This window comes from Stegodyphus dumicola, chromosome 10, assembly GCF_044657685.1.
Source record: "Stegodyphus dumicola isolate Sdum_Otavi_A_Nest chromosome 10, ASM4465768v1".
NCBI lineage: Eukaryota > Metazoa > Arthropoda > Arachnida > Araneae > Eresidae > Stegodyphus > Stegodyphus dumicola.
Window position 1 is genome coordinate 183,314,094 of NC_140777.1, and position 14,151 is coordinate 183,328,244.

The 14,151-nt window shown below is 32.3% G+C and overlaps 1 protein-coding gene across 3 annotated transcripts in view; it reads left to right on the forward strand.

The window, feature by feature from the left end:
• Nucleotides 1-14,151, forward strand: part of LOC118179963 (cell division cycle and apoptosis regulator protein 1-like) — a 115,333-nt gene that overhangs the window by 68,257 nt on the left and 32,925 nt on the right. For all 3 annotated transcript variants that reach the window (XM_035349123.2, XM_035349127.2, XM_085825982.1), the window contains one exon: nucleotides 4,745-4,822. In XM_035349123.2, the coding sequence (XP_035205014.1) occupies nucleotides 4,745-4,822 (78 nt within the window). The remainder of the gene's footprint in view (nucleotides 1-4,744; nucleotides 4,823-14,151) is intronic.

A 14,151-nucleotide genomic window follows, 5' to 3' on the forward strand; every position in this document is an offset into this window, starting at 1 on the left:
AAAATTCTATAAAAATGTTCTGTATTTGAAAATAACATTCCCTTATACATAAGACCTTTCTTACATCTTAGGAAAAATTTCAAGGAATAAAGTGGTAAGGAAATAATTATTTTGTTTTGTGAGAATTTCGGGAAAGTGAATCTTATAATAATTAACTATGAGATTTATCTAGTATTTGTTTAAATAGTATTTATAATGTATGATAATTAAACTCCTTCCTCTGTCCACAATTTTTATTTATAAAAATAGCTGCTTATAAAACCATACCAAAATTAAGAACATAAATATAAGAAAAATAGAGGGTTTTATTTTTGAATCGCTGTATAGGATGTGTGAGGTGTTCGAGAACAAAATGATAGTTTGAAGAAAACAAGTATTTGTAATAGAAAAATTAGACGTATTGCCACAGAATTTAATACAATATGTGTATTTAATACATTTGTGTAATAAAACCTTATTCAATAAAATGATCTTTGATATCACTTTGAAAACAATTGCATACCAGGATCATATTCATGTTGGCCATAATATCCACAATGGCAGTCTTTAATGACTCCTTGGTATTGTAAGGCTGCTTGTTGGTCTCCCTCTTAATGATACCCAATATGTAGTAAAGTATAATTAAATAGTAATAATAGTAAAGTATACTTAAATCTGTAGAGTCAGCCACTCCTATTATTAAAACATGTTATTTTAAATGTCCTAAAAGTATCTTGAAACTTTGCAAAAGTTGTGTCTTAAAAAAGTTTTTTTTTTTTTTTTCCCATTCCTAGCTCTGAAATCTTTAATAGCAAAAATTATCTAGAATTATTACAGTTCCAAGATTTGGTATTTTACTCTACAGACCTGCAAGTCTCCTTGTGAACTGTATCATTTCTTCTTGCAATAAAATTATAACTCTAATTATGGAGCATAAGTATTCAAATAAAAACTTTGAAAAAGGCTCTTAATTCTGTATTGATTTAGAGATTTGGGATTTATTTTTTTTTCATTGTACGATTTTGCATTTTATTTTCGCGTTTTATTGTCCATCAGGAATTTTTTTCTATTATGAGGTGTTTTGGAGATAATTATTTGTTGGAAAAGTTGCTTTTGCAAATCCAAGGAAATAGTTTCAATGGTAGATGAAATCCATATTGCTTCAAATAGAATAGTTTAACTGTGGTCACCAACAGAATTGATAAGTCATAAATTTTGAATCTTTTTAGCCTTTGGAACTGCTTGAAGTTAATAATGAATTTGTATTGCTGATATTAAAAATCATTTACACTTTTTCATAATAGCATCCATAATTCTGAGCACAAAAAAATTATGGAAGCATCCATAATTCTGAAAAAAAAATTGAGGTGTAAATTATGCTTTGTTTAATATATTCTCCTAAAATGAGTAAGCAGTAAATATCTCAGTCAACAACATATTTAATAGTGGTTGATCTAACAGATAATTTGTGATTATTATTGAGTTCTGGATGCTGATTGGATTCTGTAAATGATTTTAGTTGCACTATGATTTATTTTCTACATTTGACCATTTTATTTAATAATTTATGGTCAAATTTAGAAATTGTTTGTAAGAAAAATAAATTAATATACCTGCATTGCTATAACTTAAGAATTAATTAATATTGAAAATTTGTTTTTTCATTTAATAAAAAATGATTGATTTTATGCGATTTTCTGAAGTTTCTGATAAAGTGAAGAATATATTGCTGAATCATGTGTTTTGATTTCCTGTCGCAATTCAGGTGTATTTAAATATCAAAGAAAGAATGAAAATTTTATATTTTATATGCCTTACGTTTACTATGTAAGTTAGCAAATTTTAACTTCAATTCTTTTTCAAATGCTTATCATAATAAAAATATTACGTGTGAAACATTTGTTTTAGATAACTGAGTTTCACTTAATAATAAATTAAGATGGACTTACTTTTTTTAAACTAGAAATTATTCTATTACTATAATGTTTAATTTATAATATAATATACATACTAAACTTAAGGGAGATATTGTTTTCTTTGTGAGGTTTTGTTAGTGACATGGAATTTCCCTTTTTCATTAAATAGCCAAATATGATGATATAAAGTCAAAATAAAAATATTTGTTTAAAAATCAAATTCTAGTAATTCCAAATTTACACCAGTGATTTAATGTAGAACATACTACAATCAATGCACATCTGCTGACAATGACATAGGTGATTTTTGTAGCTGTTTGTTTTATGTAATTTTTTTTTTGGGGGGGTCTTATTACTAGTCTGAGACTTACCTGACATTTGTTCAGATCTACTGTAGGATTACCTTCAGCTACATCAAGTGCATTGTTAATAGGTTCAATGTTTAATTTATATTACTTCTATACATAATCACCTAAGAAAACGCCTGTGCGTAAATCTGAATGAAATCTTCTATACAAAGACCATTTCTAGGATTTTCTTTATTTTTCGAGGCTGATGAATTTTAAGTGGACTTCATTGAAAAATTTTTATAATATGATTCCTAGTTTACTTATGGCAATCTATATAAATAACAATAGAATACAGTGTTTATAAACAGTGAGAGCATTTTTGGTAATTTATGAGGATGTCAAAAATTGTTTTGAGCTATATCCATACCATCCGGAAATGGAAAAAAGTTTTTGCACTTGATGGTGTAAAAGTTCAGCAGCCATTGGATTAGCATGATTGAAAGAAGTGGTGCATATTTATTGAAATGACCATTAAGATATTTTGATTCAACTACATTCATTGTTTCCTTCTTGGATTTCAAGCCCACCAATGGCCAAGTGTTAAAGTTCACTGAACACTGTTAGTTTGACCTGAGTTTGATTCCAGGTGAATGGACTGATTGCATTTCTGTTTTTGTCGTTTTTATGCATGTGTAATATCGATGTGAGCCAGTTTTCATTAGAAAGTCCTCCACCAAAGTATCCCTTCCCTTACGCATATAGCCCTCACATACTTTGCTGTAGTCAAAACCAACCTTCTTGGATTACGTCTATGCGTGGCAAAAACTCTCATGTTAGCCATAAGAGAAATGTTGTCACAACATAGCAGAATTAGGATTGCGATGTCAATATTTGTTGAATGAGATAATTCCTGCACGGAAGGTTTTTAAATTGATATGATATTTAGCCCTTTGCACTCAGAGATAACTGAAAGTGGTTTGAAATAAATGCATCTAGTAGCAACTAAATTTCACCTGTATGTTACAAATGGTTAAAAATCTTACACATTTTCCTTTCAGATAGTATTGATGTGACCAGTGTCTATCCGGCTAAGTTACTGAGTGTTCCTATCATTTATAAATATCCTGTATTATGCAATACAAAGTATAGTAGTATTAATATGAGCTTGGTGAAGTCAGTTGAGAAAAATACAAGGTATTCCAGATATTTTCAAAGGAAAAATTTGTAATATTTTTCACCTAATTGTACTCTACTTTTTAAAGTATTTAACTTTTCTGATACATTTCACTCTTCATTGCCTAATTTGCACTGACTGAATTTTGTTTTTAGCATCAGATGCAAATGACCTAAGATTTCTTTTCATAAGATTTTCTTCTTTCATAAGAAGGTTGGTTTTGACTACAGCAAAGTATGTGAGGGCTATATGCCTTAGGGAAGGGATACTTTGGTGGAGGACTTTCTAATGAAAACTGGCTCACATCAATATCATATCAGCTGAGTTCTTTCTTCTTCATATTTCATCTTACAGTTCTGAAATGGCTTTTTGTTCTCACTATGCTCTTCTCTAACAAAACATTGATCATTCCCAGACTGATGATTATATACTATATATAAAACCATTTGTGTGAGCATTAAAACAAATTGTGCATTTAATTCTAAAAGTTTTATTAATGAGTTGCACATTTTTACAGTTGATCATAAGACAGTAGTTTATTTTAAGTGTTAATAAATTCAGAAATGGATGTAAAAGAAGAAAGTGGAATATATATTAACTAATTTAAAGGGAATAAATAAGAAAGTACTGTGTCTAGGACCTGCTACTAAATCAACAATATCTGATAATATTCGTAGTGCCTTCTGAAACAGATCTCTGCCTTTTTTGTTTTGTAAAATAAATAAAAAATGTATTTGTGGATTTTATTTCTGTTTTGTGTTTAAAGGAAATTCTATAACTATCTAAAGCAACTAAGTGAATTTTAATTTGAGGGTGAGAAAGGCTTGAGAATGAGATATACCTTTTAATATTGCTACTCTCTTTTTAATACAATGAAATTTGTAAATAAATGTAATAAAGTTGTTTAATGCAAAAAAGCTTTGCATTTGTTGCATTCTCAATCCTTCTTCATGTTTCTGCAGTTCCAAAGTCTTTTTAGGTATGTCAAAAATATTGCTAGCAAACAAAATTTATCAATGAACATCTGTATCTAAACTAAATTTTTGGAATAATGTTCATGGTCACGGGTTTCCTTTTTGATCGTGGCTAGTCAATTTTTGTTGATAATAAACTTTTTTCTGTTTCTTAAAAGGTGGAACATGAGAAGTTAATGGAGCTGAGTGGATATTATACTGCTGCACAAAGCAGTGTGTAGTAGTATGTGCATTTTTGTGTTTTTTTATTTTACAGGATTTCAAAGGCTGCCGTTTCTATGTAGAACAACACTATGAGAACGTGATATGGTTTGGCATTGTGTACCTTCAAAATATAATAAAAAATACTTAAATTTAATCATTTTCATTACAGAAGACATTTTAATTTTTGTTTCATTTTATTATATGTAGGATGAAGAAGATAGTGAAGCTGTTACTGAAAAGAAAGAGCCTACTCATTATTCTGAATTGGACCCTAAAACTATCAAAGTATGTATATTATTGTGAGAAAGTATTTGGTATTTGCATATTACCTCTCTAAACACAGGATCCCTTAAGAATGCATTCATTTATCCTGAATGTATGGGAGGAAATGATCACACCTGTATATTATTGTGAGAAAGTATTTGGTATTTGCATATTACCTCTCTAAACACAGGATCCCTTAAGAATGCATTCATTTATCCTGAATGTATGGGAGGAAATGATCACCCGAGCAGAAACTGAGATTTCAATTGTGATCAATTTTTCAAAAGAAAAGGATAAAGGACATGTATAATTATTTTACTTTTTTTATGAAATTTATTCGTGTGGTAAGAAATTTCATTAAAAAAGTAAATAAATACTAAAATATTTTCTTCGGAAATTAGGAAGTAGGAAAATTTCCATAGATTCCATGATTCTAAAATGAATTTCTAAAATTTTGATTCTTTATCAGACAGAAGGAGAGGGCAAAATTTATTCATTTGTATTGAAAAAAAAAATGTTTTTTAGATTTTTATTACATCACATTTATATATACAAAATTAATAGCAGCAGTGCTCTGTCGTGATCTAAATAATCCATCCAAGCCAAAGAGCTTTACTTCTGGCATTATTAATATCATTAAAAATTACAGAAAATTTCAAAAGAATAGTATGAAAAGTTAATATAGATGTCATTATCTTTCTAGGCAAGTGGAAATAGTCTTATTTCAGGGTAAATATGTTGGGAAGTAATGAGATGCTACATTTCAGTTGGCTTCTTGTGTGAATAGAACATTTATTTCTTAGAAAAAGATTTATTTTTTGCCTTAGTTTTGTGTTCAAGAATTTAGTTATAATATGATTAGCTTGAATAATAGAAATAGGTTGTTTTATGGGGCAGGGGAAATGCACTAAATTGATGAAAAGCTTTGTCCAGATTGTCGTATGTATGGAACGAGAACGGGTTCATAGACTTTGACTTGCTTTGGGAGCATAAACTAACAAATGTTAAGCAAATTATGGCTGTTTCTGAAGTGACTGCAGGGACTTGAAAAGATTTAAAACAACCTTTTTATTAAAACGGAAATTGGAACATAAGTGCACATCTTGTGCTTAATAAAATCTACCACCACTTATGGTGATGAAACTATAAAATAACAGATCAAATTTAAAATGTAGACTAGTAGTTGAAGACTACACAATTATATTTAAATCTAAGCTGGCTCAGAAAACTGCAGTATCAGTTTAAATGTCTATGGGAAATAATGCAAAGCCGAATTAATTCCAAACTTATCAGAGATGACGGAATTAAAGTAACATACTTCAGCTTAAATACTATCAACTGATTTGCGTTCTGGTGAGGAAACAGAAAGGAGAAGGTAAGAATCTAAATCATAATAATTGTTTATTTTCAAATAATAATAACTCTGCATATTTTATATCGGGACAAGCAAATAAAGAGTTGACTATCTGATTTTCTGTGTGTAAAACATGGCTATTAAGTTAAATTAGTTTCATTGAAGTTTATAAATTATATATAGTTGCATGTTCCTCCCCCCTCAAAAAAAAGATTCTCCTTTTAAGTGCCACTGAAAATGAGATTTGGAGGAGGATCTAAAAACTTAAATGTAAACTGTTTGAGAATCATTTTAAGAATTAAAATTTAATTCATTCATTTGCTTTGCTAATTAAGTACTTAATAAAACACTAATAAACACAAAGTACAGTTTTGTTCTAAATTAGGAAAGTAATCACCCCTTTAAATTTCTCAAAAGTTGCCAAATATAGGTACAGATGGCAGCAGTTTATACCATGACCTATATATACCAGGGTTCGTACTGCCCTTAAGAGTTCTTAAAGGTCCTTAGGTTTTTTTGGAATCGATTTTTGGTCCTTAAAGTCCTTAATTTTGGTCAAAATTGGCAGAAGGTTCTTAAATTTAATCATCTGAAATTTCTGTCTGTTTTTACAACTGCCATTTTGAGTGTGAATTAGCATTTTGGAGTAATATTTTTGGCGATTCACTGATATACGAGGGGTGATCCAAAAAAAAGTGTGCAAGACAAATGGGAATCAAGAGACACATCTGGCCTTCACTTTTCCACATAGTCGCCAAAACTGTTTAGGCATTTGTCAGAACGTTTGACCAACTTGTTTATCCCATCTTGGTAGTAATCAGGGCCCTGCTCATTGAGCCATTGCTCGGCAGCTGTTTTCACTGCATCGTCTGAGGTGAACCATGTTCTGGATAAGTATCGCTTCAACGCCGGAAAAATGAAATAGTCACTTGGGGCCAAATCGGAGCTGTATGGGGGTGATTCCTGACCTCCCACTTGAACCTTTGCAGCAGTTCCTGAGTCTGGCGAGCTGTATGGGGCCTGGCATTGTCATGCAGAAGAATGATGCATTTACTCAGTAATTCAGGCCGTTTGCCTCGGATGGCTTTATGCAATTTCGTTAAGGTGACACAATAACGATCGGCCTTAACGGTATGGCCACGCTCCAAATACTCGATTAGGATAGCACCAGTCGCATCCCAGAAAACGGTTGCCATCGCTTTACCGGCAGAGGGTGTGACCTTAAAATTCTTCCTCGTCAGTGATCCAGCGTGTTTCCACTCCATCGTGGCTCTTTTGGATGTGGGGGTGAAGTGATGAAGCCATGTTTCATCACCGGTAACGATGCAATCAATGAAGTGTTGGCCGTCTGAATGGTATCACTGAAGAAATGTGAGGCTGCACATCATTCGAGTGGCCTTATGCTTCGCGGACAACGCACGTGGAACTCAGCGGGCACAAACTTTGGAATATCGCAACTCGTCGGTTACGATACGCTGAACATTACCATAACTCAGGTCCAACTCTAGGGCAATCTCACGCATGGTTACTCGTCGATCCCTTTGGCTGATTTCTTCAACATGTGCCGTGTTGATATTCGTCCTTGAAGAACTTGGACGGCCGCTCGCTTCCATATTGCGGTTTTCCACATGCTCCCTGCCCACTTGATAAGAACGACACCACTTCGCTACCTGCTGTCTACTCATTGCTTTGTCCCCGTATACCTCAATGATTTGTCTGTGAATTTCGGATGTGGTCACATTCTTGGCCCATAAGAATCGAATTGCGGCTTGCACCTCTATGCGAGACCACTTTTCTAGACGTCGTACCATTACTGTCGCTCTTAAGTGTCTGCGTACTGATGCTACTTACTCGTAGAACCGCCGTAGGACAAACAGCGCCATCTATCAACCACCCTGGGTGGAAATATTCGCTCCACAATTATTACGTTTCAAATGCTTCTGCTTGTAAACTTTTTTTTTGATCAACCTTCGTATATGATTATCTTTTGAATTGGTGCATGGGTTGTAATTTGTTCCCATTTCTAATATAAATGGTGGGATACTCAAGTTTTTAAGCAAGGAGTGAAACAGAAGCATTTTGAAATTAATTTTTTCTAATGAAGAGCTGGTGATGTGAATTCTTTTATTTAAGAGTTCTAAATTTTGCGACTTATCAACATCTTCGCTATTTTAAGATCAGTTAGTATAAAAAATTTTTAATTCTGAGATCTGAGAATTTTTTGACGATTTTTTTAAAACATTGTGACATTGATAAATTTCATTAACCCGGGAAGATGCGTGTGGGGTGCTTTTGCACCCCACACTCAAAAACATTCGTTGGCAATCTCCCCCTATAATCCAAAATGCTTAGGTCCATCAGTAGCTGCCTTCAAGGTTATGTTCTCTATATGTCTCAAGAGAAACAGCAAATTCTGAGCATTTATTGTTGTTTAAATAATAGTTTGGTGTGTGCCAACACCCCGCGCGTGCTTTCGTGTTACTATTTTTCAGTGTAAGCCATGGCGTGTGCAAGTCGCTCTGTGCGGTCTTTTCCTCATTTGATGAATGATCAAGAAATGGAAAGACTTAAAAAATTATTAGAGGGGCTTTCGTCGGATGAAGATTCTATAGAAGAGGAATTAGAAGATTCAGATAATGAAGTTATATTTAGTGATCATGAGTCTGAATCAGAAGAGTGCAGATCTTCAGAAGACATTCCTTGTGATCAAACTGACTATTTTATAGGAAAGGATAAAGATTAGCTCCAATAAGAGATTAATTTGAAAATTTTGTCAAGAATTGACAGAAATTATATCATGTAGGGAAATATGCGACTTTGAACGAAAAGCTAAAACCTTTTTGAGGACAATGCTACTTTCGGCAATATATACGTAAGAAACCTGCAAGATATGGTGTAAAGATATTTGCTATGGTTGATTCTAGAAACCTTCTATGCTTTTAACATGGAAATTTACGCATGTCAGCAGCCAGATGAGCAGTACAAGAAAGTCAGCAGTTCTAGTGAAATAGCAAAGCACATCCTAGCTCCATTATACAAATCTGGAAGAAACTTTACCACAAACAATTGGTATACCAGAAAAAGACAGAAAATCAAAAACTATATGTGTGAAGTGTAAAAAACATATGTCAAGAGCACTGTAAAATAGATGCTTCATGTATATATTAAAAAATATTTAATGCTTCTTGGACCTAATTGATTTTAGTATTAATTTTATAACTCGTTGTTCATGTAATAATTTTGCATAATTTGGATTATAATTGCAGTCACAAATAAAAAACAAATATTTCTCATAGAAATCAATGATTCCTAGACATCTGGGGGGGGGGGAATAAATCTATTTGTTATTAATTTTAAAATTAGCATTACCTTAAGCTATTTTATATAATAAATGTTGCGATTAATATAGAATGCATTCTTTTACTGAATTGTAATAATATGTTTAATTTGTACGTCATTTAATTACTTGGGGTGTCTTGACACCCCATGCGTGTTCTCATGTTACATAATACAGCACGCGTCCTCCCAGGTTAAAATACTAGTAGTATATTGAAATTATATTTTAAAAATAACATTAAAATAAAACATTTTTACTTTTTGCTGTCATATTATAAAGTTTCATTTTGGCAACTTTTATTATGCAGTATTTTGGATCTGACAAATAAACAAGGTAAAATGTTATAAAGCACAATTTACGAAACTCTTCTTACTAAGACCAAAATTAGCTATGTAATTAATTTAAAATGTCTTTTTAATTTTTTCATAGTAAGGGGTTTTTCCCATGTAATTGTCTCAGAATATTCAGAATGTGCATCAGTTTTCTGTATAAAATTAATTTTACACTTTTTTTCTTTTTTCAAAATATTTCTAGCTTTTTGTTATTACAGAATTGGTAGGGATAATTTTTCGTTAGGATTTTAGACACTGCATCTTGGAAAGTTTAGAAGGATTTGAAGGCAAGATTTTATAGACCCACGATTCTAGAAGATTCCAGAAATATGTGACAAAATGAAAAATCTCTACGTAGTATTAATGGATGTCTTTTGCGGAAATGTAATGGATGTCATTTACAGAAAGTTTGCAGTGAATTTCTTACTTTTTGGAGAACGGCTGGAAGAACAATGAAAACATAATATCTGAATGTTTTAACTTCTGATACTAGAATCGTTTCTTAACATGTTTATCTTCCCTTTATTTTCTCTACTTTTCAGTAGACACAAGAATGGAAGATATCAAAAATGCTTCTAATCTTATCACATGAACAGAGAAAGGAGTTTTTTTATTAATAAAGAAATTGAAAATTGACAGTTTAAAAGATTCATCTATTGGGTTAAAACATAAGTAATGGCCCTTTTTTAATTAAAAAATTTTTATTTTAACAAAACAAAAAACAATAAATTAGAGAATAATATCTGAGTATTTGGAGTAAAATTAGTCAATGATATTTCCATAGATCCAAGATGTTGAACTATAGTCATTTGGCTACAACCCATTCGTTTGGCTTGTTCTCGAGTGGTTCAATGCACGTCTTTGTGCAGAAATTGATTCAAACACTCTTCATCAAACTCATTTGGTCATCTAGAATGACCAGCATTTTATTTTTACCGCATAGTTTTAAAGACAACATAAACAGCCATTACTTATTTTTCAACCTAATGATATGCGTTAATGCATCATACAGAATTGATGCTAGGTGTTTTCTCACCTGATGCAATCACCTGTGGATCCTAAATTCTGCTGCCTAGTGCCTTCTTAAATTTTGCTTCCAATGCCTGCTCTAAATCCTAAATGTTATGACATTTCTAGATTTTGTTTGTGTCACTAAATTCTAAAAATTCTGCCACACCAGCTCTATAGCCAGGGCTTACCATATATATTTCATAGTTATTGCGAATTTTGATAATGCTAAAGAAATAAAATTAGCAGCTTTTTCTCATTCTAAATGCATTTAGTTTTCTTAGACTAACAGAAATCCTTAATTAAATCTAAAAATTCTAAAATGAAAAGGAAACATATTGTAGAAAGAAATTGAATACATACCTGTAAAGAAAAATTATTCTTCAAAGATATGTACAGTTATTATTATGTAAATTACCTAGTTGTTTGTGATTTCATTCTTTACGATAATTTCCCATTTCTGTGTCCTCATATGATAGAGTTACTGATCCAGCTTAAATTAAAATTAAATTATATAGTCTTTGACCAATAGTCCACATTTTTAGTTTGAATTTGACTGTTCTTGTTTATTTACATGACCACAAGCTGTAATTGATTTTGTTAGCATCATGTTCTGAGTTTTTTTTTAAATAAGAGGTTGACATTGTAGTTACTTTCAGACATAGCGATAATTTGCTTTACATTTGTGGGGGGGGGGCGTTGGATTATTTAAACTTTCACCAGATCAAGTAAATCTTCATAGCTAATTGTAGAGAGGTTCACAGGTTAAGCGATAAAACATGCAGAATCTAGTGAGAACACTGGTTTGCGTATTGAGACAAAATTCTGATTGTTAGAAAATATGCTTAAAGAGAAGGAAATCGATATAAATTAGCCAAAATGTCAGGGAAGGCTTCAAATTTAAAAGATGCATAAATATTTTGTTGAGTGTTGTTGTTACAAAACACAAATATTTTGTTGAGTATTGTTGTTACAAAACATAAATGTTTTGTAGCTTTTAATGAGCATTTATCCTAATATGGTTTAAGAATCAATGTCATAAATTACATGTACAGTACAAAGTCCGTAATCCAGACGTCCATTATCCGGAATGATCTATAATCCGGACCTCAAAGACGAACTTTACACATGCACGTAGAGAATGCGCATTTTTTATGCATGCGTGCATTGAAAGAAATGTTTAATGAAGTAAACAAATAAATATTAAGCTTTTTTTTTTTTTTTTGTAAAATTTGATACCCTTTAGATTATAATTGCTTTTTATTTCATAAATTACGGTTTCATATTTTTAATAGTATAATTTCTGCATGCCATCTTACCAGATTTAAATTGATGATCTATAATCCGGAAAAAACCCTAATCCAGAATCGCCGAAGTCCCAACAAGTCTGGATTACGGACTTTGTACTGTATTTTAAACTGTTGTTGTTTTATTTAAACTGGGGTTGTATTTCATTTCTAAGATTGCATTCAGACAGCTGCGTAAATGTCACAAAGTCATAGTCAGAAGGAATAAAATGTAGGAGTTACGTTCACACTTGTGTCACACACTTAGAGAAGTTAAATTTGTGCATGCGTGGATTGTGTCTACAGCTTTCCTATTCTGTTTTTCCATTCAGGTTTCATGCATTCGCTCTGATTGGCCGTCGCTTATTCCAAGTCAGCATAAAGTTGAAAACTTCAAACTTTATGCTAAGAGCCTTAAACCAGATTTTGTGATGTAGCACAGGCTGGTTGCCTGGCAACGCAGCTCAGCTTAAACCACTTATGCCCTTTATACCGTCGTCTGAATGCAGCTTTAGAGAGGGTATAAAGGGCATAAGTGGTTTAAGCTGAGCTGCCAAGTTACATGCCAAGTCATTATATTGTTAACAAGACAATGAAAAGTTACATGTTAGGTCATTATATTGTTAACACAAGGCACAGGCTGGTTGCCTGGCAACGCAGCTCAGCTTAAACCACTTATGCCCTTTATATCGTCGTCTGAATGCAGCTTTAGAGAGGGTATAAAGGGCATAAGTGGTTTAAGCTGAGCTGCCAAGTTACATGCCAAGTCATTATATTGTTAACAAGACAATGAAAAGTTACATGTTAGGTCATTATATTGTTAACAAGACTATGAAACCCGGTGCTAGTCTTATTCACTCTTACATCAAAGCAGCTTTTAAATCCTGGATGGTTCTTGAAGATAGTTGGCATATTGAAATTTGTTTTTTCGAGTTATTTGATATGTTCATTCAGGTTTGGATCTGGCAATTTTGGCTGCCCACATCATCTGCTCAGTATTGTAACTTTGTAAACATTCCTCCATGAATTGAGTCCATTGTGAACAAATGTTGACATCCATAAAAATGAAACTGTAAGCCAACTACTTTCTCAAAAATGGCATATAGGTGTTTAAGGCCACTCCTGTGTATTTCTGAGTTGTCAGCTCTTCTATCAAACACTTTTAGGGCAGCTATCCAACATAATGCCTGCCCAAATCAGGACATCTCTGTTAAGTTCTCTTAAGATGAAGATACTTTGAGAATCTTTCTAGGCTGATTTAAGACTAATAATTGAAAAACAAATGGGGTCCAGTAAAGTTAGAGGTCAGGCTGATATAATTTAGATAATGCCAGCTTTTTTCTTCTTTTTTAAGTTTCTACATATGTTTATGTGAGGGATAAAAGCAGAATAAATTAGCAGAAAAAAATTTCGCTCGTGAAATTTTCAGTAACAGTATTCCTTTAAACTAAAGTTCCAATGGCAGCAGAAAATTCACTAGAGCTATATGGTTGTAGTAGTTCTGTGGCATTTGGTTCAAAGTGTTAAATGGGGAGGTCTTTACTGGATGTTTTGGCTGTTGAACACTCTTACCCTGGACTTCTAAATATAGATTTGCTCTCCTGAAACTGTTCCCACAAAGTGTAATTGAAACTAGTCATTACACTGAGTTTTCTTGCAGTTTGAATTTGAGATTGCTCTAAAAGTACTAAAGATACTACTTTTAAACTACTAAAGATTCTCCATGTCATTCTATCATTTCAATGTTGATGATGACTCATCTTACTGCATTTCTTATGAAATTTAATGAAATTTTTCAATAGATGTTATGATTATTGTAGAATGTGTATGATTCCTTCCTTCCCCAAAAAGGGAGTAATAGACAGGGGTGTTTGTGCTCCGGGGATCTTGAACTTCGATCCCCGGAAATTCCGGGGATCATCATTCAAAAGGAAGTAGGAATAATAATGAATTATTTATTTTGATCTGTGTAATTTTGTTTGCTTTGAAAGCAGAAAACGCAAGGTCGGAGTGTGTGGTGAAAACTTTTCCTT